Raw genomic sequence first — 27,792 nt, forward strand, 5'->3', positions numbered from 1 at the left:
TTTAAAATTGGCTAGTTATACATTAATGTAAGATGAAATAAAAGAGACACTTTGATTCATGACATATAATCGTAATAATGCATTTATTAATTTGTAAAAAAAAAAAACCCTTAGGGCAATTATTTGTGTATATTTTATGCACTGTAATATAATTTTTTAAAAGGATATATTTGACAGTGTGATTTATAATGTGAATACTGTGTGTGCTGTTAATAGCATATTAATATTGCAGATGTGTATACATCAATATATCTTATACATACTATCTGATTTCTATTTCACATATGATGGGATGTTGACCATTACAACCAACATCATCCCAAAGGCCAGAGTCTGTTATTGTTCCACAGTCTTGCACCCCCTTATAATCATCAGGCTGACCAGGATGCCAGTTAGTAAAAGTCAATTGGTTCCCCTCAGTGTCCATAAACCGTCCCTCTGTTTCTCTGTCTGTAGTTCTTATATATGGCTTCTTACTACCTAAACCACTGGATACTGATACTTTCAATAATACCTGATTTTCAAAAGCAGTTCTTGGCAAAACTATTGTCCCACCAACATCCTTACAGTACTTCATCCCTGCATCAAAAGTTGCCTCAACACCATCAGTGATGTAGTATTTCTGTCCGACCTTTCTGAATGTATTAAAACTCACAACTTTCTCAATCATGGCAATCTTGGCATTAAGTTGCTGCACCTCAGATTTTAGGGTGTCAGATAAGAGTTCACGTCCAGGAGAGCCTAGAAATTGAATAATTGCACTTTGAAATTAGGTACAATATATGAATGGACATAAATTATTGAACATAAATTATTTAAATGACAATTTTTTTGAAGAAGAAAAATCCATGTTTGCATATTCTCTGAATCTCTAATTTCCATATGAGAGATTTTGAAATAGCTAAATGACCTATAGTAACATATAATTAAAATAACTTAAAGGGAAAGATGTTTATCTGCTTACCCCCAGGGCATCCAAGATATAGGTGAGTTTGTTTCTTCAGTAGAACACGAACTAAGATTTTTAACTCAAACCATTAAATCTATCATTCTTATAATGTAAGTGGATGGGAATCATGGATAAAACATAAAATAAAAAAATAAAAAAAACACGTTCAAAACCAAATTAAGCCCTGTGGTTCATGACGATACACTGATGTGTAAAGACACAAAACGATAGGTCTGTGCAAGAAACTGAGCAGTATATTTATATAGTTTTTTACCTCTGATTCACACAATGTCTGATTCACACAAAACTGTTAGAACTCTCCTGAGCTCGTTGACACACTCCTAACTGAGATTGTAGATAGAGTGTCAATGGTCCATTTGAGCGTTAGGTGGCGGTAATGCACTTTTAAGTCTGTGATCTGCCATAAAGGAAGAAGAAGACACATCACTGCCTGCTGTTGATTATAAGAGTGATAGACTGCAACGGTTTGAGTTAAAAATCTTGGTTTGTGTTCTACTGATAAAACAAAGCCACCTACATCTTGGATGCCCTGGGGGTAAGCAGATAAACATCAAATTTTAGTTTTTAGGTAAACTAGCCTTTTAAATGTTTAATACCTTGTGGACCTGAAGGTCCCCTTTCCCCCTTTTCTCCAGCTGTCCCAGGTGGTCCCGCTTTACCTGGTGGTCCCTGAACACTCACTCCTATAATGCAGGAGCAAAATAGTTGAAATAAGATAAGACTAAAATAATCCATTACCTCAGACCCCCTCACTTCATTTATTTCACTCTCTGATACACACAGACCTGGCTCTCCCTTCTCTCCTTTGGGTCCGATCGCTCCATCTCTCCCATCTCTCCCAGGCAGACCATTGTGTCCGGGAGTGCCAGGAACTCCACAATATGCAGGACAGTTTAGGTTCTGAGGTTCAGCTCCATCCAACAGCTGCAGTGCAAACTGAAGGAGCAGACCAGCCTTTAAGAACAGCTTTAACACTGCCATCTGTGGTGCACAATGGGAAGACGTTAGAGATTTTATTTTTATGTTTTAGATCCAATCAGTCAACTTAAGGCAGGATGCCACAGGTGAATTGGATGGAATATTTAACTAATAAGATTTTAACATTACCATTAATTTAACCCTGCTCCAGTTAATTAATTGCAGTATGTTAAGACACTGTAATGTGTTTCAGTATGCAAATAAGGCATTATTTAATAAAAAATGCATCAGTTTGCATTTCCAGAGCAGATATCCAAACACTGCATAAAGCCAGGTTTGAAATTGTTTCATCGTGTTTACATATTAGAGTTAAGAGTTTTTAAAAAAGGGGGTTTTTGGTATCTCTTTTTTATCACTCCATGAACCAGAAAATACTGTCAACAGACAGGAAAAAAATGTTTTAAAAAATTATAATAAAAAATTATAAAAATGATAAAAAAATTATAAATGAATCAGGTGAATGTTGTATAAACGACCCCCTCTTTAAACCTTAAGATTAAGAATAAGAATAAATATGTAAGGTTTGTATGTAAATGCTTCTGAAGTGGAGTTTGTTGGGTCAGTACAGAAAATAAAATCATTTTGAGAAAACAGCCTTTAAAATATTTATTGTATTTGAAAATCTATACACAAATGGATAATTGTGTAATAAAATAATACTTGTGTCCTTTCCACTGTCTGACACAAAATAGCCAAAATCTCAAAATTGACCAGTGCATGAAAAAAGAAAAAAAAAAGTTTTTTATTTATTTAAATAATTTACATAACTCAATTTACATTCACTCAAACAAATAGCATGTGCATGTTTGCAGTTTGCATTTTTTTAAGTCTTTATTTTTGTTTGCGTGAAGCCCTTCTTTCTTACAGATAACTGAATTGTATTTTATGCTGAAGACTTTTAGCTAATATCTAATCTTTATAAATTGTTCTGAAATGTGAGGAAATTATTCTATATTCAACATTGTGGCAGGATACATTTTTTACAAAACGTTGTGAATGAACATTGGCAATACCCAATGGTAATTCAAAGTGCTTTACATAAAATAAAGTAAAATAATCATGAAACAAATCACAATAATAAAACAGGGAACTTAAAACTTTTGAAATCAATTTAAAGCAGATAAAAATAGAAAATGATTATACATAAAATACAGTAAATCCAGTGCAAACATTGCTGAATCACAGCGGTCTCTATCTACATGTTATGTTTAACAGCTCTGAACATTTAGGTGTGAATCAATCCAACTATTTTCCCCTTAAGTCAGCATGAAAATAGGAACACATCCTTTTAACCCAACTTCATTAGTCTCATGAGAATATAGAGGAAAGGTGTGCCTGCAAATGGACTAAGCACAGAATATTTGCCTCAGGACAGAGCAAGTCTTTTATTTGCAAATCTTTAAAGCTTGATAAAATGAGATTTCGAGGAAACAATTACCCTGATCAGTTTGTAATTCCTGACTGAAATTCATTTAATTCACTTTTATAATTATTCCATGGACAATAACTGTTAACTTCAATAACTTATTTCTAAAGGTTTCTCCATGTGATTCATTAGGATATTATTGCTCTAAAACATAAAACAGCATTGTGCATGACTGCCATCCATTTTCATGTCTCTTTCCTGTTTAAGTTCAAGCCACTTTAGTGGTTCAATGTTGCAGTTTTTCCCCCCTTTTTTTCATAGATTTACTGCAATTATACTCAGCTGTTAAAAAAAAAAAAAACACATTAAGAAACTTACGGGTTTATTGGAGGAGTCCAGGTAACAGCCAATGCCTGTTGCTCAACAAGTCCACGAGGAAGGTTTTCGTCCTTTAAATCTGATGAGCTTGTTGTTGTGAATCTCATATTCTGAAAAACTGATCTTCCTCTCAGGATGTACAGCCCACACAATGAGCAACATGTTAACCGTCCCAGCCTCCCATTTATTGACACCCTGGTTAAATTCTTCAAAAAATAGTGTCCACCAAAAGTCACTGATTTGCTATTTCATTCAAAAACCAAATTCTAATGATCGTTAGCCATCAGAACCAGAGCATTTAACAACTGATAAAGCAGTTGTGTCTGTCTGGTGTAAGTAATGATGAAAAGTTTGTAATTCCTGTTTGTTAACTTGTATAATTAATTATGCAATGCGCAATAACTTTGAATATGATCCAGTCTGGTCCATCTGGATACACATTAAATAGCATTGTGTGCTATTACCATAAATTTCATGTCTCTTTTCTGTATTAAGATCAAGAAACTTTTGTGGTTCACTTTTCCTTTCTTTTGTATATTTACTGCAGTTATTCTTAGCTCTTTTCAAATAACATTCAATTCAATGGAGGAGTCCAAGTGATGCAATGTCTGTTGCCCAACAAGTCCACAAGACTAAAATCACTCAACTGACTGAAGAAAGAAGGGTCTTCTTGCTTTAAATCTTAGGGGCTTGTTGTTGTGAATTTCCTTTTCTGAAAAAGAGCTCTTTCTCTCAGATATACTTCCCACACAATATACACATGTGCAGTGGGATTTTCAGGATCAGAAACATCATGCCTGAAGACGCCACCTGGTAAATGTTTTACAATTATAATATGTGACCCTTGACCACAAAACCAGTCATAAGTTGCATGGGTATATTTGTAGCAATAGCCAACAATATATGGGTCAAATTATGGATTTTTCTTTTATGTCAAAAATCGATAAATATCATGTTCCATGAAGATATTTTGTAAATTTCCTCCTGAAAAACTATAGCAATATGCATTGCTAAAAACTTAATTAGGAAAACTTTAAAGGCAATTTTCTCAATATATTTTTTTTGTACCAAATAGGCTAGTTGTATCTCAGCCAAATATTGTCCTGTCCTAACAAACCATACATCAATAGAAAGCTTATTTATTCAGCTTTCGGCTTTCAGTTTTCCTTATGACTGGTTTTGTGGTCTATGGTCACATTTTATTAAAGGGACCTTATTACTGTAATATTTAATTACTTATATTTTTCATTTGGTTCAAGTAAGTTCAGCTAAATGCCTTGTCCATTTCACATTAAAATGTTATGTAAAATGTAAAAATGTAAGCATAACGCAAGTTTGCAAATATGTAACATCTCTACATCCATAAGTTGGTCACTTTAAAAAAATAAAAAAATAATAATAAAAAAATACTCTACTGAAGGTCTACTGAACGAATGTTTTTTTTTTCAGTTTTCCTTCAAATAAATTACATTTAATGTCCCTTTTAAATTATGTTTAACTGTGTACCAGTATAATAGAGGAGACCTGGTGAAAGTCGATAATCTAAACTTAAAATGTTCATGTGAGTAAAGAAAGCTTCGAACCCCCAACCTTGCTACCAATGCTCTACCAATTGAGCTACAGGAACACTAAACTTGTAAAAAAAAAAATTGTGTATTAAATTCAAACACAAACTGAAGTATAGTTTAAGTCTTTGGTTCTTTTAATTGTGATGATTTTGGCTCACATTTAACAAAAACCCACCAATTCACTGTCTCAACAAATTAGAATATGGTGACATGCCAATTACAAAGTTTATTGGGCTACACAATCATGGGGAAGACTGCTGATCTGACAGTTGTCCAGAAAACAATCATTGACACCCTTCACAAGGAGGGTGAGCCACAAACATTCATTGCCAAAGAAGATGGCTGTTCGCAGAGTGCTGTATCCAAGTATGTTAACAGAAAGTTGAGTGGAAGGTAAAGATGCCCAACCAATCGAGAGAACTGCAGCATTATGAGGATTGTCAAGCAAAATCGATTCAAGAATTTGCGTGAACTTCACAAGGAATGGACAGAGGCTGGGGTTAAGGCATTAAGAGCCACCACCACACAACTACAGTTGTTGTATTCCACTCGTGAACCATAGTCAACATCAGAGGTGTCTTACCTGGGCTAAGGAGAAGAAAAACTGGATTGTTGCACAGAGCAAGTTTTGTATTTCATTTGGTAACCAAGGTCCTAGAGTCTGGAGGAAGGGTGGAGAAGCTCATAGCCCAAGTCCAGTTTAAGTTTCCACAGTCTGTGATGATTTGGGATGCAATGTCATCTGCTGGCGTTGGTCCATTGTGTTTTTTGAAAATCAAAGACACTTTCCCTGTTTACCAAGATATTTTGGAACACTTCCTGCTTCCTTCTGCTGACCAGCTTTTTGAAGATGCTGATTTCATTTTCTAGCAGGATTTGGCACCTGCCTGCACTGCCAAAAGCACCAAAAGTTGGTTAAATGACCATGGTGTTGGTGTGCTTGACTGGCCAGCAAACTCCCCAGACCTGAACCACACAGAGAATCATAAGAAAAAAGAAAATGAACGCTTTCCAGAAGGCCAACTAATTATAATTTTTTTTACTGGTTGAGATAGTGAATTGGTGGGTTTTTGTTAAATGTGAGCCAAAATCATCACAATTAAAAGAACCAAAGACTTAAACTACTTCAGTCTGTGTAAATTGAATTTATTTAAGACACGAGTTTCACAATTTGAGTTGAATTACTAAAATAAATGATTTTTTCCACAATACAATGTCCATAAAGAACTGATTCTAAAAATGGAGAAATGGGGGAGTGCTGATGAATCTTGTATGTATGTGGCAATATAGAACAGACATTGCGAAGACAAAGGCGGTTCTTCATTGGTTATCAGCTAGTGGACTTTGTTCCACACTCACTGTTACTTGGTGTGCTCCGATCGACCGTAAGTATCCTCTAAAGTGACCTTTACAATTCATTTAGAAATGTAAAGAGCGCATATTTAATTTGAAGAGAAGGCAAACGGTGCAGGGATACATTACATCACTTTGCAGGTAGTTGAGAGGAGGAAATACCTGTGTTGTAAGAAGCTGGAATTAAATAAACGAGGGGAAAAGGCTGCTTGTTGGATTTTCCAGGTGTGTCTACAATTCATTTGTTGTTTAGATAAGACACTCCCATGCTTTCTCAGTGCTAGTAATTTTTGAGTATTGTATTGAATTGTCATCAAGAGTTAATGGTGTTGAGTGTTGATCTATATTATTATTAGTAGTAGTAGTAGCTTGTAGAATAATCATAAAGTAGATATTAAGTTTTTCTAATGTTGCTAGCTAATAATAGGCCCTAATTAAAAAGAGGATAATGATCTAAAATCCCAAACAATTTTTTTTTGTCAGTTAGCACATTTACTTAATAAGATTAGATACAAAAACATAAAACTCATAAGAGCTTGTATGATCTTGAAATCAAAAAGATAAAACATGGAAAGAGGCCTTCAAAAAAGTGTGTGTGACAGTGTGTGAGGATATAGTAGCATTTTATCTTGAAACAATGTATGCCGCAGTTTTGCTTGAGAGGTGGTTTCAAGGAGGTTTCTTATTTAAACCTAATATCCAGGAAATTTTGTGGGACAAGAATGTCTCAAGAATCAGTTTGGTGCTGTACTTTCAGCAATATCCTAAATTCCTGTTCTGTGTTTCTCTTTCCTTCAGCCAGGCAGACATGAAGGCTTCGGCTTCCCTTCAGACTGATCTGAAGGCGAACACAGATACCGGCCTACAGCGAAACTATAGCAGTCCAAGGCTGGAAAATCGCTTTCTGCCTCAAGTGCCCTCAGTATTGTCTCAGCATCAGGACACATCTCCATCCTGGGCCAAGCAGACCTTCATATCCTCACAATGTCCAGCACTCCAGCCTACCAGCCTGTCCTCCACCATGGCCACCTCCTCTCTTCTGTCATCCACAACGATGAGCTCACTATCCTCTTCCTCCTCTCTGCTGAGCACTAAGAATACCCTCCTAATGGAGCCTTCACTTCATCTTCCATTCTCACCCTCTCTAACCTCCTCCTGTTCCCATAATCCTTTACTCTCTTGCTCCAAAATGTCAACTCGCAGTGCCGCCCCACCTCACTGCTCCTTACCATCACCTTCAATGGAGAATAAAGTGGGCTCAGATGAAAAGAGAAAAGTGGATGACATGCTGGGATCTACTGAGGAGCCTAGACAGGTATACAATAATTTTCTCTATTGCTTTGTAGAACTGTATTTAAATTGATGTAACATCTTTTAAAGGTTTTTCAGATTTTTTTCAATTCACCAACACAAATTTGTATTCATATTAATTTATTAAAATAACATGGTAATTGCCAGTAATTCGACTCCAGCAAGTACATTTATTTAAAAAAACATTCTTTGCTCCACAAAAAGCACATTTTGATTAAGTCAGCATGATATAGCATTTCATTTAATACTTTGTTACTGCATATACTTACAAATGCAAAGACTGGTATTTTCTTTGGGAAATGCCAATGTAGTTAAGGGGGGGGGGGGGGGGGTGAAATGCTATTTCATGCATACTGAGTTTTTTTACACTGTTAAAGAGCTGGATTCCCATGCTAAACATGGACAAAGTTTCAATTAATTTGTACGTTTGAAGGAGTATTTCTGTTCCAAAAGTTTTTTTCGAGTATGGCTCTGTGTGATGTTAGATGGAGCGGAATTTCCTTATATGGGTCCTAAGGACACTTCTGCCGGAAGAGCGCGTGCTCCCATATAGCAGAGCACTGAGAGGCTGAGCACAGACTCACTGATCAGAGCGAGAGCGTCGCGAAATGTCACAGAAGTGTGTTTTTGGTTGCCAGGGCAAGACAACCCTGCACAGATTATCAAAAAAAAAAAAAAAAAAAAAAAACGGCATTAAAGGACCAGTGGATGGAGTTTATTTTTACAGAGCATCAACAGAGTTGTGCAAGTATTTTTGTTTGTTCCCTGCATTTCGAAGATGCTTGTTTTACAAACAAGACCCAGTTTGACGCTGGATTTGCATATCGTTTATTTCTTAAGGATAATGCAATCCCAACGAAAAAGGGTCACGATCGTGTGTTGGAACCGCAGGCGGTGAGTAAAACTGTTTCAAATATCTCTGTGTTATTAACTTAGCTATCGGCGCGTAAGCACATCAAGAAAACAACATGCGATGTTGTCATCAAACTGCACTTTCCACATGTACACCTTAAAAAAAAAAAAAAAAAAAAGACGACATAAAGTGGAACTTAGTCATTTTCCAAAACCGCCAAGCAAATATCGTGGCCTAATGGTTAGAGAGTCGGACTCCCAATCGAAGAGTTGTGGGTTCTAGTCTCGGGCCGGACGGAATTGTGGGTGGGGAGAGTGCATGTACAGTTCTCTCTCCACCTCCAATACCACGACTTAGGTGCCCTTGAGCAAGGCATCGAACCCCCAACTGCTCCCCGGGTGCCGCAGCATAAATGGCTGCCCACTGCTCTGGGTGTGTGCTCACAGTGTGTGTGTGTGTGTTCACTGCTCTGTGTGTGTGCATTTCGGATGGGTTAAATGCAGAGCCCAAATTCTGAGTATGGGTCACCATACTTGGCTGAATGTCACTTCACTCACTCACTTAGAGACGTCGTTTGCTGATGCTGTTCTTGTTAAATTTCAGCCTCTGGATCTGTGTCACAGCTTCCAAACGCTCTCAACGCAAAAGCCTACTCGCGCTCGTGATTCTTTAGCTCCGCCCACACGTCACGCCTCCAGCCTGTCGTGTTTTTCGGGGAAAAATCGGTACAGACTAACTTTCTCTTATGAATATAATAAAACTAAAGACTTTTTGGAGTTATGAAGGATGCAGTACTACTCTATAGGTACTCAAGATTAACAGGATATTGAGTGAAAACGAGCATTTCACCCCCCCTTTAATTACATTCTCTCTGTACATCTTAACAGGATGTGAGTCATGAAAGCTTGGAAATGAATGGCCAGAAGCTGTCTTCTGAGATACCTGTTCTGAATATGGATTTAGATGGAGAGGGGGAGCAAACTGTAGCTCCTCGTGAGGAGTTTGGGGTGCTTGAAGCAAGCGAGGATGAGCATCTTGTGGAATTGAGGGACAGAAAGGTGAGTCGAGTGAGCACAGTTCTAGGGTTTGTGTGAACCCAAACAATAGTTAATAATGTGCTGCTAGCCCTAGTTATTTATTTTTAGCTTTATTTATTTTATACAGTTAATGGATAGACAAATTTGTGATTGTGAAATCAAACAACATGTTGCAGTTCTTTTGTTTGTCCTTCAGAATAACCTGCTGAATGTGGTGTGCTGCTCCCTTGTCAATAAGAGTTGTACCCCGGGTCAGAAATACTGGGATAAGAAGAGGAGTGTGTGGGCCATTATTAAGGTTCTGGCCTCAGAGATTACCACAGAAGATCCTGAGTTTCTCTTAAAGGTTTGTGTTTTTATATGTGTGAGTGTTTGTTTGAGAATGTTCTGAAGTGTTAACATGTGTGGTTTGCATATTTGCATTGGTTTTAGGTTGCTGTCTATACTAGGCAGGAACTGAACATTCGTATCACAGCCAACTTCCTGCTGGCACTAGCGGCCAATCTGCCTGGTTCTAAACCACACTTTAGAAGATACTTTTGTGCTGCTGTACAGCTGCCATCTGACTGGCTGGAGGTGACAAGAATCTATAGCATGGTAACTGTTAATATTTAATATCATTACTGCCCTTAAGAAATGATCACCATATTTTTACTCATACCATATTCATATGCCGATTAATGTTTTAGAATGCAGATGTTTAATTAAGGATTTTATTTTGCTCCTGCTGAAGTATTCTTGTTTTTTTTTCATGCTTTTTTCAATGTCTTTTGTGCAGTGTTTCAGTAAATCTTTACCCTCCTGCCTGAAAAAAGCTCTAGTGGATAAATTTAAGCAGTTCACTGAATATCAGCTGGCCAAATACAATACACGGAAGCATCGCTGCAAACACAACAAGAAACGACAGAAAGGAGTGGTAATATGTCAAAAAACTTTTAAAAACGTTTACATTTTTAAGAAATTTTGAATACCATATTTTCAGTGTTGCATATATCATAACATAAAATTACCTTTTTTAGATATTTTCCATTTCACATCACTGATAAAATTATTTTGTTTACTATACCTCTACTTTCAGAAAATCTCTGCTGCACAGTGGAAAATGTGGGGTGACCTTGTCAGAGTCGACGACTCCATTCTCAAAAAATATGTGAACTTTTTTTGTGTTTAGTTTGAACTGTTTGATATTACATACAATTACAAATTACTATTGCACTTTATCACTACTGAACATCTTATGAATCAGTTCGGAATTGTATGTTTTAGTTGGAAAGCCAGAATCGTACTTCAAAGGATAAAAAACAGAATGAATTCAGCCTCAAGAAAATGATAAATCGCCTTCACATCAAAGAACCTGCAGAACATGTCATGGCCATTCTGGGAAAGACGTTAGTCCTACAAGCTGGCATATACATTTTTGCCAATATCCTCAGTCCGGTGTAGCTTCAAGCCATGAGTGAGCATGTTTGTTGTCTGTCTTTGCTTGCAGATACCCGAGTGATCTGAAGGCCTTCTCTCGTAGTGGTCTTAGTGGGGTTTGGGAGCGAGAGAGAGCTGGAAAGCTAATGAAACTTAAGCAGCCTGACACATGGGAATGCAAACTTAGTCAGGAGGGAAACAAAGCTGCCACCTGGGAGAAACTCATCGGTGTGGAAGAGGAACATGCACGGGCTCTTTAACTGGCTTAATTTTTTAACATCAACTCAAACTTAAGTAAGCGTTTTTTTGTAATTGCAGATGGAAGGTCTCTTCCTTTTATGGCAATGCTGAGGAACCTGAGGAACATGATCTCTGTGGGCATCAGTGAGAAACATCATACTAAGATCCTCAACAGACTGACCTCGAAGGTGAGCGTCTCTTAATTCAGTCTTTTGCACACTGAAACTTACGTAGCATGATGAAGTAATTTATGGGTTTCTGGTGTTTAATCTTACAGAATGCTGTAATCCAGAGCAGGCAGTTTCCTTTCCGTTTCCTGTCTGCATATAAAGTCATTCTGGAGCTCAGTAAATTTGGTAAATTTATGTATGAAAGCTGTACCTGGATCAACATGCTTGTCAAGATTATAGCTTAAAATTCAGTTTTGTCATATTAAACTACATTTTAAAATATATTTAAATAGAAAGGAGTTATTTAAAATTGTAATACCATTTCGCAGTAAAACCAGCACCTGAGGAAGTTTGAGTGACATGTTCTCTCCTTTCAGCTGGTGGGCCTGCAGCCGAGGTGCCAAGCTCCAGGGAGATCCTGCAAGGGGTTCTTAAGAAGTTCCCGAAGAGCAAACGATTCCGACAATACAAATGGGAAACGACAGCACGGAAGAGACTGAGGATTACAATGAGAGTTCCCTTTGTCTACCGCATATTCAATATCAAACGCAATCTCCTGAAAAAAGCGAAGTGTGTTTTGCAGAATTTTTTGTGTAATATAAAAGAAAACCTTTACATAGTTTTATGATTTTGGAACAAAAAAATACTTAATATTTAAAATTTGTTAGTCAGAGGCTGTACACTCAGGAGCTTCTGAACAAGTATTGCAGTGCTTTGGAGAAAGCTGTGCAGATCTCCTGCAAGTACAACATCCCGCCTCTCCCCGGACGCACTCTTGTGATCTGTAAGGCTGATATTTCTGAGGTCCGAAACTGGAGTGGAGCTGATGATGTCTGCTTGCCCCCTGAAAGCACCAAAGACATTGACGAAAACAAACTCTCAGCATCGGTCAGTTATGGGCATCTTATTATTTAAGTTACCAGAACATTACAGGTTTGCTTTTATGTTTTTTTCAGAGTAACTGTGGGTTTATAATTTTGTTACATTTTGGAAATTAGGCTTCTAGTATAAATGAAACATGTTTTGAACTTTATGTTTTGCAGGTACAGGAAGCTGCAATGCTTTTATGCATGATGATTAACTACTGTAGTGAAGATTCCCGAGTCATGCTACATAGACATGAAGGTTTCCAGGAGGTCAAGGTGAAGTCTGATATCATTTTTGATAATGTGAGACAAGCAATGAAGCAAGTGGAGGTAAGAATTCCCTTTTATTGTGAATATACAATATATACAGTAATATACAAGTGGCCCTTTTTCACATTTTCTTTAAAAAATGTGAAATTTGTTAATTTCATCAGCAGCTTTATCCGTTTTACATAAATTGATCAAACAAATGCAGCCTTTGACTCTTGCAGACTTCTTTCAAAGACATTAAAAGTCTTAATTATTCCAAAATGTTCAACAGTAGTCAAAAAGTAAAATATAGATTTTATTGTTATATTTGTTTGGATTTATTTTATATGTATTGTCTGGTTAAATATAATATGTTTTTCTTTTTCACATTTAAATAAAAAAGAAAATTGATACATTGATATAAAACTTTAAAAAAAAATAAAACGTTCAAATAACAAATACAATGTATAATAAAACACCATGAATAGAATAAAATCAAGATAAAATCAGTCATTTTAAATTCTACAAGTGAAGTTAGGCATCATGACATTTTAATGTAGGAAATGAAAGTGGATATTAATTTTGAGATTCATTAAAGATTGCTTTTAACTGTGATATTAAATTATTGTTTTAACCTACATGCAAAAAGAGTGGAAATAAGCATTTAAAGTTACAAGTTGCAAGTCTTTTTGGTGTTCTTCTTAAGTACAATATTTTTTGATGATCTCACTTCTTTTTTGTTTTATTTATCTTTGTTTCTCACTGTCCCTCTGTCTCTCAGGATTTGAAGGATGACAATGTACAATCTGAATTTATATCTCCTCAAACACTGTTCACTAAGCTAACTGAAGAGAAGACAAAGGTGTGAGCCCCTTTTGTATTTATGATTATTCCAGAATGCATTACAATTATTTTGCACATGACATGTCTGTTATAACATCTTCCTCCACAGCTGGATCGTATAGTTGTGTTTGAAAATGACGACAGCGACAGTTACTTAATGGCAGATATCAATAACTATCGGCAAGATATCAACTGTGATGCTGTTGTGATAGATGTGCTGCTCGGAAACATGTACGTTTTGTGGAACTTGTTCTTCCTTGGCCAAAATTGAAATGTGACGTCTTTTCATCGAAATGTCAGCTGCTTGGAGCAGAAATGTGGCAAAAATGGCTGTAGTTGTAAAAACATTTTTATTGTTTGTTTTGAACAGGTCTCCAAATGAAAATTTTAAATACAAACTGAGTTCCAACATTCTAGAGCTATGGGGGTTTAGCGAGCAGATCCTGCAGTAAGTCTTTAACGGAACCTTATGTCGTACTTAATTGTTGAAAAGCATGGAGCTGTCAGTAAGATAAGTATAGGATCTACTAAATATTTACAATATTTACTACAGTTCTAAAAGTTGGGGTTGGTAAGATTTCTCTTCAAATGTTTTTGAAGATGTCTAGTATGCTCACAAAGGCATATTACTGTAATATTAGTAATATTAATATTATGAAATATTATCACATTTAGTAACTTATTCCTTTGATGACAAAAATGAATTTGCAGCAGTCTTTGCTCCAGACTTTAGTGTCATAAGATACATCAGAAATCATTCTAATATGCTGCTTTGGTGCTCAAGAAATTATTTTGAATTATTTTTATCAATGCTGATAAACAACAATGCATTTTTCTTCACTACTTTACTTTTGAATCTGTTCTGATAGACAATAGCTGGAGATTCATTTAGAATTGTTTTGTGGTCGTAGGTTTGTCTCAGAGAGAGGCTCCTCAAGGATGCTGCAGCATGTGGAGCACATGGACAGAGTCTATAACATCCCGCCACCACAGGGGCGCAAAATGAACCTGATAGAGCTGCTGACGTCATCTCACTCCCAGCAACACCAAAGTTCAGGTATAACCACGAAAAAATCCACAAGTTATTTGTATATAAAAGAAATGCTCATCAATCATGGTTAGGGTGTTGCATATATTCCAGTGTTGAACAGACCAGATTACTTTTAAAAGTCACTTTCCCCAACACTGTTGTAAATTAAATACTAAACAAAACCTGTCTTCATCATTTTCCTTTTCTCTCTTTTCATAGATGGAAGGGTGTGCGAGTGTTCATCTCTTCTACGTTCAGGGACATGCATGCGGAGAGGGATGTTCTTGTGCGAGGGGTGTTTCCTGAGCTCAGGAGACGAGCTGCTCTGCACTACCTCTACCTGCAGGAAGTGGAGCTGCGCTGGGGCGTCACAGAGGAGGAGTCTAACCGTGCTGTGGAGCTCTGTCTGTCGGAGGTCTGCCGCAGCCAGCTGCTGCTCGGGATTCTGGGAGAGAGATACGGCCTTGAGCCGCCCCGCCCCACCCTACCTGAACTTCCTCAATACAGCTGGGTAATTACATTTATACGTAGATAGATGCTTCGTTAAAATTGTGATCCAGGTGATTATTATTAATCACATACAATCTTGCTCAATAACAAGTTAAATGTTAACCAGAGTTAACATTGACTTAGAGAGTAAAAGTAAAATATATATATATATAAAAAAAAGTATGCTACTGCTCAGACATTTGGGGCTATGAAATTATTATTATTATTTAAAGACATTAATACTTTGATTTAGCAAGAATGCATCAAATTGATCAAAAGGGAGAGTAAAGATGTTTATTAAATATAACTGTTTTTTTTTTTACTTTCTACACAACATAGATTCTTGAAAAAAAAGATAATTGTTTCCACAAAAATATTAAGCAGCACAGCTTTCAACATTTTTCATCAACTGTTTCTTGAAACAAGATAAATATCCTGTTGATCCTTGTCCTAAAGTTTCGTGAATTATTTTCATTTTTCACTCTGCCAGCTGAACTCTGCACCTGATGGGTTGTCCATCACTGAAATGGAGATTCGACAGTTTCAAGCTCTGTTTCCAGACTCTGCCCAGAGCCGCATGTTCTTCTACTTCAGGTCACCTCATCTCGTCAGGTACACATTCATTTATTATTTGTCAGCTGAACACATTCATTTTGTCTCTGTAGTTGCCAGCAGCATAAAATAAGAATGAAATGATGAAAGCAATATCAACTGAAAGCTGATATGTTTCTGAGGCTCTGTGATCTATAGCAGAATACAGTATGTCGTATTATCTACATTTCATGTGTTTGTATGTTTAGTTCGGTGCCAGTGGCTTGGAGGACAGACTTTGTGGCAGAATCCAAAGAAGCTGAAGCTAAAATTAACAGTCTGAAAACATGGATCCGGAACAATGACTTCAAAGTGACAGAAAAGTGAGTTCAGTCCATTTGTTTTGTCGGCACAGAGAGTGGTTATGTATTTACTTTTTTCTCTACTTCATATCCTCTTAGTTATCCCTGTGAATGGGGTGGTGTGGTGGATGGAAAGCCCTATTTGAAAGGCCTGGAGGACTTTGGCAAGGCGGTGCTAGAGGATATCTGGGAAGTCATACAGCAGCTCTTTGTGGAGGTCAAACTATGATCAAAACACATAAAAAAGAAGTGTTTTCATATTTGACACAGTCAATCGCTTGAAATATCAATACATTAGCTGAAATATGAATCAGTTAAACAATGAATAAGGATGATGTGGAAAAAAAGATATGATTCTGCAGTTTGATTAAAAAAAATAAAAATTCAGTACTCTGTTATATTTTATCAATTATATATCAATATAAATTGTATAATAATATAAAAATAAAATGTTATTATTATTTAAAATAATATTTATAATAATGGAATGGGAATATTATGCAATCTACATGTTCTGAAATCTGTCAGCCTTGGCCAATGACATTGTCTCAAAATTATGACAGACAACAGATCAAGTTCCACCTTCTGGCCTAATCGGAATATGAAATGTGGGGCAGAAGATAATATTTATTTTATATTATTATTAAATTTTTATGTTATGTTATATATTATGTTTTCTATTTGATTATTTAAATAAAAAAAAAATATATATAAAAATATAAATTATTTTTGCTGTTAATTTTTTGTGTTAATCTATTTATCATCATGTTTGCACATTTCATAATTTCTTGGATAAATGTTTTCTTGACATATGTCCCCTTTCTTTTTTTTTCTTTTTTTGCATTTCCTTATTAATAACTGGAATGATTTTAAGAAAATGTCTATATCACTAAAAATTAATTTTCTTGTTTTGTAGGAGACGGATGAAGATTTGACCTCAGAGATTAAGGACCAGGAAGTGTATCAGGATGCCCAACAGCGGCAGTTTCATGGCAGGGCAAAGCTTATTTCTATGGCAACAGCAAAAGTTCAAGAATGTCAGCAAAAGGGGGGAATTCTGATGGTTGAGGGAAATCCTGGAGAGGGCAAAACTGTGTTCATGGTAACTGTATATTTGTAAATTACCATCATTCTTCATGTATTAATGTTTCTGAACACTGACGTCAATCTGAATATCTGTCTGTGTCTTCTTTTTATTAAGGCTGCCCTGGCCCAAGCACTCAAAACCTCTGTCAAAAACAGAAAAGCCCCTCTGTGTGATGTCATATCCTACTCCACAGATGTTAGCCAGTCAGCTTGCAGTATTGTGCAGCTTCTTCGCTGTCTTGTTCAGTGGCTGAGGAAAAGGAAAGACGATGTGGAGTTGCCTCCAAACACATCTTATAAGTAAGGAAGCATCTGACGTAACATGAATTGTCATTTCAGAAATCTGATTTCATAATTATTGTCTTGTTGCATCACAGAGACTTGTTGTCTGAGTTCCACTTGAACTTGAATGAGATTAACAAAAAGAAGCCACTGACATTGCTTGTTGATGGGGCGGACCGTATCCATGATGGTCGAGGTCAAAGGGTGTCAGAGTGGATCCCACAGCACATCCCTAATGTAAGAGAGAGGAACATACACGCAAAAAAACACACAAAAGAACACATGCAAACTTACTGTAAACTTTCTCATCAGCCAGACACTGTTCTTTGTCCTCTCAGGGTCTCTGTTTGGTCCTGAGTGTTACTTCAGAATCATCCCTACAAAACATTATTAGCAAAAGGAGAGGTATCGTGTCATTTCCACTGGGGCAGTTATCTTTACCTGACAAGAAGCAGATTGTGCAGAAGCAGCTTATTGGGTTTGGAAAGAAACTGAGTGATTCTGCTTTCAATAACCAGGTGAACTTACCTTTTACTGTTAAGGAGTGATATAAGAAACAACTGAGACCTTTTTGCATATCTAGTAAACGTATAATTGTGTTTTCCCTGTAGCTTCAGACACTGCTGATGAAAAAAGGCTCTGTGAGTCCACTCTACCTCCATTTGGCTTGTGAGGAGCTTAAGAATTATGCCTCCTTTGACAAGGTAAAAAATTGCTAAAGAATACATTTTTAAGTGTTTTTTTTAGTGGTCCACATAATGTTATTTTGCTAAAGTAGTGTGAAGTTAAACATAAAATTGATGATGAAATGTATTTACTGTAGATGAAGGAGAGCCTCCAGTCTCTTCCTCAGTCTGTTGGTGAGCTGGTGCAGCACAATCTGCTGAGGCTGCAGAATCAATATGGCAGAGCAGGACTGGGATGGGCATTAGCTACACTTGCCATCAGCTACACCGGTAAAAGACACAGCTAATTCTGTAAATATGGGTTTAAAAGGGTCCAGGGTGGGCCTGTCCCATTCAAATATACAACCCCCTTAAAGGGGAAATACATTGATAAGTATCAAATAGTAATACTAAGATAGCACTGAATGAGTATATCATAGTAATCACTTTGTAAATCATCCAGAACTTGGGCTTGATCTGTAGCCCAGCTTATATCTTGATGTGTCCAGTCACATTAACAGAATTACAGTGAAGTTTTATGGACAAAAAAGGTCCAATGTGTGTCGTAAATTCTATCTGTTGTGTATGTTGTGTAGCCATGTATGAAGCACAGGCCACACAGAAGTCACTTTCAAACAAAATGACTTTCTGTTTGACAGTGTGGCAAATTTACATGACCAATTTAAACTCATTGCAAATCTGCATGTGGAAACCTTTTGGCCTCACACGAAATTCCTGATTGTGTGGAACTAAAATGGGTAAATTTCGACTGTAAAATTAGCTAAATAATGGTAAATATGACCACAACGTCAATAGCATGAATTTGATATGTTACAGTTTTATTCAGAAATGTAAAAAAAAGAAGACTTAAAAACATATATACACTATATATATATATATATATATATATATATATATATATATATATATATATATATATATATATATATATATAGTTTTAATTAATTAATTAATTAACAAATTATGTGTATTGGATATATGAATGAATCTTCACACAGAATCCAAAAGCTTAGATTTATTTGTTAACTTTTTAAATTATATTTTATTAGTTTTTATTTAATTTAATTTAAAGATTTCTGTTCAGTTCCTTATCTAAATAATAGTTTTTGCCTAGAGCACAACATTTTCACTTATTTATTTTTAATTGAATGTATTAAAAAAATTATATTTCTCTAATCACTAATCTGTTTCTGTCACAGGACTGCGGGAGCGTTCTCTTTACACTATACTGAACATGTGCAATGATTTAAACTCCAGAGGTGGGCTGGTGACATGGCAGGAAATTCTCCATATAGCGAGGCATCCTGAGAGCCGTGTTCCCATGGCAATATTCTCTCAGCTAGCACGAACTTTGCACAGGTACAGCCCGGTAAAATATGTAGACATAAGGAGTAACTACTTACTAAATAGGAATAATTTGTTAAGTAATTCCTCTAATGCAGCCTAATTGGACTGTCCCATGGTCAGGGCTCAGATGACCTCCTGATTTTGATACATCCAGAGGTGAAGTCAGCCTTTGAACATCTGTATCTGTCTCCTGAGGAGAGCAGAACCAGAAGTCATCTGATAATTGCAGGTGAAAAAAGATGCCTTTATGTGTTTTATACACTAGCATTTTGATAAGTTTTTTTAAGGATGCATTAAATTGAGAATTTTATATTGTTACAAAAGATTTTAATTTCAAATTACCGCTGTTCTTTTTTTTTATCAGAGAACCTTGACAAAAGATAATTAGATATAAGAATGATTTCTGAAGTATCATGTAACAGTAAACACTAAAAACTGAAGTAATGACTGCTGAACATTCGGCTTTGATGTAAAATACATTAAAATAGAAAAGTTATTTGAAATTATAATAATATTTCACAATATTTTTTTATCAAATAAATACAGCCTTGATGAGAAAATTCTTCAAAAAAAAAAAAAAAAAAAATCTTACCAACCCTAAACTTTTGAAAGGTAATGTATGTTTTTATATATTTTTTTCTGTATAACTTTATCCCAGCTCACCTTTGGGTGCAGTCGAATCCTCAGGGGAAGGACACATTTCTTCACTCTGACGCTGATATTCTGTCTCAACTCTCTGCGCACTTGGTCAGTGTCCTCTTGCTCTTTTATTTGATCTTTCAGCTTCAGTGAGCAATGGGAGTTCACAAAACTCATAGGAGATTCTCTATTCTCTGTTTTCCCTCTGTGCTCAGATGGGCAGTAAGCAGTGGGAGACCTTGTGTTTTCTGCTGTCCAGTTACTACTTCCTCTATGCTAATGTGCGGCATGGACTTATTCACCAAATTCTGGAGACCTACAGTTTGTTTGGTAAGAGAACTTTAACGCTTCTGATTTTAAGCATTGGTACATTTGTCTATTTTCTTCATAGATTACAGGGTGTCATACTGATTGTTTTTCCTTTTATTCTCTTAGCCCCAAAATATGAGACCCATCAGCTGCAATCCAAAACATCAGCTGGTATTTTAGTTTTATATTATTGTATGTGTATACAAACCTGATTATAGTGACTTGAAAAGGGACTCAAATATATTCATGATCATGATGTGTACTAAATGAGTGGAAATGTGTACTGGAATTGCTAATACATTTTTTTTGTGGTAAGTCTATATTAAATTCATGGACCAAATTCATATTTTCAGATAACATGAAGGATTTTGAAGACTGTCTGAGTTTTCTAAAGCGTCACAGCCTTCTCTTCTCCCAGTGGCCTGCTCTCTTTGTACAAACGGCTCTAAATGAACCATGTGACAGCTCTGCCCATTTGTGGGCAGAAAGCATGACAAGATATGGAGGAGTGCATGCTATAAAATGGCTAAACTGCACAGATGCAGTTCAAAAAGAAGCCAGGTACTAATATTGGTCCTTATTAATAGCACATTATTCTTATATTCTGAGTTTAAACAGTCATTTATAAGTCCAGGTTGTACATATAAGTCCATACTTGTAGTACACTTGAACCCATCGTTCCTACACTAGTACACTCAAGTGTATTACAAGTGGTCACTAAATGCATTTTTTAATGCATGTCCCAAAATAGCACAGCTGAGTACACGTTGATGATCTTAAGTTTATCTTAAGAAGTACTAAATAATAATTTTGACTATGTTAAGTACAAAATTACTGCACAAATATAGAGCACTTTAATTAAATTATGGAAGTGCTCTTTTTTAATCTGGGATAAAACAAAGTCTTAGTTTTCAAAATCTGTAGATTTTTTGTGTGAAATACAAACAGTAGCCTATCACTGTAAACCCTAATGTTGTCTTGACTTAAAAAATCAAGTAATGTTGACTAAACATTACTTAAAATTTTGCATTTTGGCCCTGTCACTTAAAAATATGAGTTAATTTAACTAATTTACCTTCAAAATGCATAAACTTAAGATTTCAAGTTGTGTGATCTCAAAATCATGAGTAATCCTTTGGAGAAACTCAACCTCACTCTGTTCTTCCTTTAATGTGATTGGCCATGGAAGGAATTCTGCCTAGCAACAAGAGAACAAAAGCACTGATTGGTGGATTACAAAATTCGTCCTTTTGGTCTGTTTGGTTGCTGAACTACATTTTCAAGAGGAAGTTTTTCTTCGTGTACTATGTTCGGTGACTAAAATTATGTAGATATAAAGTTGTTTTGCATGATTTCTACTAGTGAAATATGTTAATTTAAATCCTTGTGGTACGTGATTTTGAGATGGTATGATTATTGAAACGACAGCTTAAGTATTTGATGAAGTGGCCGAAACGTGGCCTAAACTCGTTGCCTCAATTTAATTGAGTAGTGGAGTCTCCCAAAACTTACATATTTAAGTTTATTTACCTTGACGGTTTTGTAGACTATACTGTATTTAATTATGAACAACAATAAAACGATCAAAGGTTGAAGTAGGCTCCAACTTCTTGTCTTTTCTGAGGTATATAACTTTTAGTGATTATTCACAAGCTATTTTATTCATGGTATAATACAGTAAATTAAATAATAACAATAATGAAATAATATTTCACCTCTTCAAATCCATTCCTTTGCCTGTTTGTAGCATGCCATCGCAATAAGCTTTGTGTTTTGTTCCTTTTAATATTACAAAGCTCAGCTTTCAAATTTTATCATGAAATACAAAGTATAAATATATTTTCCTGTTTATTTAAAATTATAGTATGATATAAGGAACATCAGGAGACATGGGAAAAAAACAGGATAGCCTAATTTTTTTAAATGAATGTCTGAGGTGAATACAACGATTGGTCACACCACATTAAAGAGCATGAAAAACACGTTATTGTAAGACATACTATTTGTATTTCGCTATAAACCTGACGGAATTTGAAAGCTGATGCTTTGAATTTCTCCAGGTGTTCCCAATCCGGGCCATTTGCATGTGCAAAACAGCCTATACTCATAAAAAACTAAATTCTTGTGATTTTGACCTTATTCACATATTTTTTTTTTCATTTATTCTCACAGAATTCAACTTTATTCTTTTAATTTTGACATTATTCTTGTAATTTTGACTTTATTTTCAAATATTTTGACTTTATTCTCATATTGTTACGACTTTATTCTCGTAATTAGATTTTTTAAATATATATTTTGTGACTTAAAAGTCCTTTTTCCAACTCCTAACAATTATAGACCTAAGACCTCTTTTAAAGATTAAGTTTTTTTTTTTTACTAGGATCTTTTAATTTTAATAGGAAAACCCACATTTCTACGAAATTTCTTGGAATTTTGTTTCTAGTAGAAACTCTTTTCACTAAGATTTTTCATGAATACGGGCCCAGATTGATAGGGAGAAATACTGTAGAACCTGTATAATTTTCTTTAGCTATCTAATAATGGCTATTTATGCTATTTAGAATTTAACGTCTCAAGTATCACAAATTTGCTTATCCAAAATTTTCAAATATTTCTTATATTAGAAACATAAGATATATATATTTGTTTCCCATGTTTAAATTATGTATAACATTTTGATGTTTTTTCTGCTCAGTGAGCTGGTTTCCACCTTCTGTTCTGAGCCGAGTTGTGTGGTGGTGAGTCCTGATGGAAAACTTGTAGCAGTGGGGACCGGGGAGGGAACAATTCACTTCCTGCATACAGAGACTGGACAGGTAACAGTTTAGCATAAAAAATGGAAAGCTACTATGATTTTCTGCATTTTTAAGATTTCTCAGTGGACATAACAATTGACTCTTCAGGAAGTGAAGTCATTGATGAGCAGTGGTGAAGGCATCTCCGGTTGCATCTTTCTTGGGGAGGGTCTTTTAGCAACAACTTCATTTGATGGGCAGGTGGAAGTGTGGGATGTTGCCAGCGGTTGCAGGTAATTTTTGTTTTCTGACTCACATGAATTAAATATGAATTAAATATGATTAACCTGTGAAAAAAATCCATCCCTTTAAGAACTGCCCACATGAATGCTCACTCCAACAAGATCACAGGATGTGATGTCAGTCCAGACAAAAAACTCTTTGCCACTGTCTCACTAGACTTAAACTTGAAGGTAAAACCAAGAAAAAAACCTAAATTTTATTCTGAACTACATTTGATGTTGTGCTGTTTTAAAGTATTCATTTCATGTGTCAGGTGTGGTCAGTGCAGAAGAGCACAGAGGTGGCTTCTCTCGTGAATCCCTCCCCCCTGAACTGTGTGAACTTTGACCTTGAGGGTCAGCTCGTGGCAGTGGGCTGCTGGGATGGAGCCGTTCGTTTGTGGAACTGGCTGGAACAGAAAAATGTTACGGTAAGGAATGACTCCATAGACTTGTCTTTATGCCTTATATACTAAAACTTATCATTTCTCTTCTATCTAGACTCTGTTAGGTCATCAGAGTTCAGTGCGGAGTCTGTGTTTCTCTCCCTGCTCCTCCATGTTGTGCTCAGGCTGTCTGTCAGGAGAAGTGCGGCTCTGGTCAGTGACAGGAGCTGCTTGTGTGGGCAGTTATCATGCTCACCGTGGCTCCACGCAGTCACTAAACTTCCTGCAGGGAGGAAAGCTCTTGCTGAGTGCTGGACATGACAGTGTGGTGAGGAATATGATCTTACAGTTAGGCTGCGTTCCAGCCCATTTTTTTATGACCTTCTCTCGCAAAATTCCCTCTGTCATGTTTACTCAAATGAACGTCACTGATTGCATATAAATCGTTCTCAATATTAAAGAATAGTAGAGTCCACACTAAAACTACAACGATAAAGGCATAGAGAAACGGTATTGATGAAATCAATTTTAAAACTATATTTTTTTCAGCTGATGAATGATCAAACATTGACATCCAATCAGAATCCATCCTGCTATAACGAGATCGAGAATTTAAAGTGGCAGATGCACGTGATGATTTCGTTTGCTACTTGACCTTATTCTACATCCCTAATCTTAACCCAATACCTAAACCTAACAACTAACTTACTAACTATTAAAAAGCAGCAAATTAACAATTTATTGAGATAAATGTCATAGTTAATAGTTAACAAGTGTTACTTATTCTAAAGTGTTACCAGTTTTTTTATATATTATAGAGTTCTTTGGGGTGGGGTTAAATTAAACACGATCCGGAAAGATGTCATAATCGTGTTGCATTGTGGTCTATGGAGTGGCTTAAAGTGTGCAAATGAAGCAGACTAGCTCCCTCGGTCAAAATCAAGGGGTCGAGTGTCTGTGCATATAAACTTCCCTCGTCCACTTCATGACGTGAAACGCACTTCTAAAGGGCAGCGGAAAAGTGCCCTGAGGGGAAGTGCTTAGACAAGTTCACAAGATTTTGTTACAGTGAATCAGTCTATCAAGCACACTAAAGCTCTCTGTATTAATTGAATTGTTTTCTGTTGTCTAGGTTCATGTATGGTCTGGTGGTCTTGGGCAAACTGTCGCTGTACTGGCAGAAGAAAAGGTACTTTCAGGTTCTTGCATTAACATTGCGATTTAATTTTTACTGCTTATACTACTTATAATATTAAATTATGTAATAAATTCAGCCTGAACTACTTGAATTACAGACTCCAAACATACTTTTTTTTCTTGTGTGATATTTAGGTCTGTTAATTTAACTAACAAGTGTATAAATACGTAAGAAACAACAAAAGTCCCTTTTCCTTTCCTTTTCCTTTCCTTTTCCTTTCCATTTCCTTAACTTTCCTTTCCTTTTAATGTTATTTAATCATCTTTTGCAGACACCAACATTGCAACAACAAAAACATGCCAGAGCCAGGCATAGAAATGAAGATGAAACTAATGCTCTGTGTGTGGCTGTAGCCGGTGGATACGCTGCTGTAGGTTTCCATGTTGGTGGTATCAAAATGTTTAAATTTAAATCAGGTAAATAAACATTTACATCCGTTTTAAAAAAACTTTACAACTCAATAATTATTGAGTAGGAGCAGAACTCAACCCTAAACACTTTCTGCTGTAGAAGAGAAGGTTTGGTCCAGTGAAGATCTCCCGGTGTCCATACTCTGCCTCATGTGGATGGAGGCCAGAGAAACAGAGCTGCTGCTGTCGGGGGGATCACTGTCTCAGGGTCTGGGAAAGGCAAGGAGAAAATCCAGAAATCCAGAAAATCTTGTGTTTGTAGGATCTTTTGGCATGCAGAAGGGACCTATTCTCGCCCTGGCTCAAAACTCCACCTGTGTGGCTTCTGCGTCTGGTCAGTGTGCACAAAAGTTTTTTTAACCTTTATTTATATAGCACTTTCATACATTACAGATATACAGTGTGTTATGGCCCCGAAGTGGTCGGGCTACTGGAGTGCAACATTTAAAGTTGTAGGGGCAAGCAAAACAAACAAAAGGGGATGCAAGAGTCAAGCAGGATGGCAACAAAATGATGAGCACAAAAGGGGGTTTGTGGGTGATCTGACGTGGTGTTTTTATTTGGGGGGGTCTTGTCCGATTAGGAATGTCAGGATGGGTGACATCAGCAGCTAATGAAGATTGACAGGTGACAGGAATAATGACCGGTAACTAAGAAAGTGAAAGTAAACAAGTGACTTCTCCTACTTTTTTATGCTGGGTACACACTAAAAGATTTTTAAAATCTTATAAGATCTTCAAAATGTGAGAGACCACAAACATGAGACCAAAAAAAGGTTTTGCTCCTATAGTGTGTGGTGTTACAAAGACAGCACACCACACACCAACAGATTTTCACCCAGAGTCCCGACGGTGAAAACAGAAAATTTAGAATAAATGTTTTACAGGACATGTATAAAAACTTGTGCTGTTGCCACAACTCGACAAGCTGATCCTCCATCTCTGCTGTCCAAATCCTTATGTGCCGCACCATGACTGAGTTTTATATGCTTCTGTCTTCTGTCAGCTCACTTTCTGATTGGATATTGTTTCATTTCACTTGATAATCTCCAGATCGTACTTGTGTTAGTCCTCAGGGGTTCTGATCCTAACATCTGATTCAACATGTTGAATTGGGGTGCCTCTGATGTTCTTTCCAGCAGATTCAGTCACTCTTAACACACCTCACACCACATGGAAATCTGATAAAATGAGCCCCATTATCTTATGGTGTGTACCCAGCATTAGTGATATTTAGTGCCAGTCTATCAGGAAGTGAGGATTTTATTTTCTTTGACTGGATTGAAACAGTGCTTATTTGCAAATGTTATATGCAATCTGTTTTACAAATGCTAGAGCTGTGGTTTTCATAAGAAAGATAGCTACTATATTAAAGAGTGCACCCAGGTGGCGACGTGACTTTACAGAGCAGCCATCAAGTGTTAGACAGTACTATAGGTTATTATGTGCCGAGGTTTTTAATAATAATTAAATAATGAAAACATTAATTTTTTTTAAAGAATTTAGTAGTATGAAATTTCTAGTCATCCAATTCATGTGTTCAGCTTTTTTAATTGAAATTGAACTGAAGAAATTATATTGAAGGAATACAGAGCTGAGTATCATCATCAGCGTAACAGTGAAAACGAATACCTTGTTTTCTCATGATTTTTTTCTGTACATATTTAGTTTTTGCATACCAATCAGTTCAGTTTTGCAACCAATTAAGATTACCTTTGCTTTTATCTAAAACTCACTGAAGGTTTCTCTTTCTAAATAGTAATTTAACACTGTAACATGCAATCATTAACAAATATCTATTTTCATACTGTACGTTTTCACAGTTTTTTAAAACAATGGATCTTAGAGGTTATATTTTAAATATTTTAAAGACTTTTTTTTTTATTAAAAAGTTTTTTTTTCTATTTAGCATTTAATTTTTTATTTTATTTTATATCTGCTTAAAGCCTAAATATATATTTTATTTTTTTGTTATTAAAAATGTATTTTTGTTTCAGATGACTTCACTATTGCTCTGTGGTTGAAGGATAATTTGACTTCTAAGCCCTGGATCGACCCAGCGGTGATGTGTATTCTGAGAGGTCACAATGGAGGGGTCACATGCCTTGTCTTCAGTCCTGATGGGAAAGATTTGCTGTCAGGAGGAAAAGATCAGGTACTTGCTCCACTGCCTATTTGAAGAAATGGAAGAAAATACACAATATCTCTTACACACAATTTAATTGCAATCGTTTCTAATAGGCTTTGATGATGTGGAAGGTAAACACTTCTCCTCCAGTTCTTTCCAAGTCCATTTCTAATTGTCACGGAGACTGGATTACAGGATGTGCGTGGACATCATCTGCTGTGGTGAGAAAGCCATTTACAAAGTGAAGTTTAATTTGTAAACATCTGACTGTAACTGAGTACAAAACCTCT

The 27,792-nt window shown here is 36.1% G+C and overlaps 2 protein-coding genes across 2 annotated transcripts in view; one reads left to right on the forward strand and one right to left on the reverse strand.

The window, feature by feature from the left end:
• Nucleotides 1-177: 177 nt before the first annotated feature.
• Nucleotides 178-3,828, reverse strand: LOC127951324 (mannose-binding protein C-like). The gene is made up of 4 exons (XM_052549167.1): nucleotides 3,693-3,828; nucleotides 1,756-1,951; nucleotides 1,567-1,653; nucleotides 178-741 (listed from the first exon to the last, which is right to left on the reverse strand). Exons 2-4 carry the CDS (start codon nucleotides 1,949-1,951, stop codon nucleotides 263-265), a joined length of 762 nt encoding a protein of 253 aa, XP_052405127.1. The 5' UTR covers nucleotides 3,693-3,828; the 3' UTR covers nucleotides 178-262.
• LOC127951321 (telomerase protein component 1-like) overlaps nucleotides 1,381-27,792 on the forward strand; it is a 33,118-nt gene continuing 6,706 nt past the window's right edge. Inside the window, 46 exon segments of the mRNA XM_052549154.1 lie at nucleotides 1,381-1,505; nucleotides 4,429-4,505; nucleotides 7,412-7,928; nucleotides 9,665-9,835; nucleotides 10,011-10,160; nucleotides 10,247-10,411; nucleotides 10,593-10,730; nucleotides 10,893-10,964; nucleotides 11,081-11,202; nucleotides 11,304-11,461; nucleotides 11,552-11,661; nucleotides 11,751-11,829; nucleotides 12,021-12,213; nucleotides 12,312-12,531; nucleotides 12,687-12,839; nucleotides 13,540-13,620; nucleotides 13,711-13,832; nucleotides 13,972-14,049; nucleotides 14,513-14,610; nucleotides 14,613-14,658; nucleotides 14,851-15,142; nucleotides 15,611-15,732; nucleotides 15,921-16,034; nucleotides 16,113-16,230; nucleotides 16,930-17,115; nucleotides 17,215-17,399; nucleotides 17,477-17,618; nucleotides 17,720-17,899; nucleotides 17,993-18,085; nucleotides 18,205-18,337; nucleotides 19,267-19,426; nucleotides 19,510-19,643; nucleotides 20,073-20,161; nucleotides 20,269-20,383; nucleotides 20,489-20,533; nucleotides 20,716-20,923; nucleotides 23,061-23,181; nucleotides 23,269-23,393; nucleotides 23,474-23,573; nucleotides 23,657-23,812; nucleotides 23,883-24,095; nucleotides 24,900-24,956; nucleotides 25,237-25,381; nucleotides 25,476-25,709; nucleotides 27,372-27,529; nucleotides 27,616-27,723. Coding sequence (XP_052405114.1) covers nucleotides 4,453-4,505; nucleotides 7,412-7,928; nucleotides 9,665-9,835; nucleotides 10,011-10,160; nucleotides 10,247-10,411; nucleotides 10,593-10,730; nucleotides 10,893-10,964; nucleotides 11,081-11,202; nucleotides 11,304-11,461; nucleotides 11,552-11,661; nucleotides 11,751-11,829; nucleotides 12,021-12,213; nucleotides 12,312-12,531; nucleotides 12,687-12,839; nucleotides 13,540-13,620; nucleotides 13,711-13,832; nucleotides 13,972-14,049; nucleotides 14,513-14,610; nucleotides 14,613-14,658; nucleotides 14,851-15,142; nucleotides 15,611-15,732; nucleotides 15,921-16,034; nucleotides 16,113-16,230; nucleotides 16,930-17,115; nucleotides 17,215-17,399; nucleotides 17,477-17,618; nucleotides 17,720-17,899; nucleotides 17,993-18,085; nucleotides 18,205-18,337; nucleotides 19,267-19,426; nucleotides 19,510-19,643; nucleotides 20,073-20,161; nucleotides 20,269-20,383; nucleotides 20,489-20,533; nucleotides 20,716-20,923; nucleotides 23,061-23,181; nucleotides 23,269-23,393; nucleotides 23,474-23,573; nucleotides 23,657-23,812; nucleotides 23,883-24,095; nucleotides 24,900-24,956; nucleotides 25,237-25,381; nucleotides 25,476-25,709; nucleotides 27,372-27,529; nucleotides 27,616-27,723 — 6,459 coding nt within the window. The 5' untranslated portion in view covers nucleotides 1,381-1,505; nucleotides 4,429-4,452.

The sequence above is a fragment of the Carassius gibelio genome, chromosome B2 (genome assembly GCF_023724105.1).
Source record: "Carassius gibelio isolate Cgi1373 ecotype wild population from Czech Republic chromosome B2, carGib1.2-hapl.c, whole genome shotgun sequence".
NCBI lineage: Eukaryota > Metazoa > Chordata > Actinopteri > Cypriniformes > Cyprinidae > Carassius > Carassius gibelio.

Excerpts from the sequence above, each read along its gene's own strand:
- LOC127951324 (XM_052549167.1), bottom strand. The coding sequence starts at position 1,951 with ATGGCAGTGTTAAAGCTGTTCTTAAAGGCTGGTCTGCTCCTTCAGTTT. Across the intron at positions 1,654-1,755 it reads AGGAGAGAAGGGAGAGCCAG|GAGTGAGTGTTCAGGGACCA; the intron begins GTCTGTGTGTAT and ends CCTGCATTATAG. Across the intron at positions 742-1,566 it reads GGGACCTTCAGGTCCACAAG|GCTCTCCTGGACGTGAACTC; the intron begins GTATTAAACATT and ends TTCAATTTCTAG.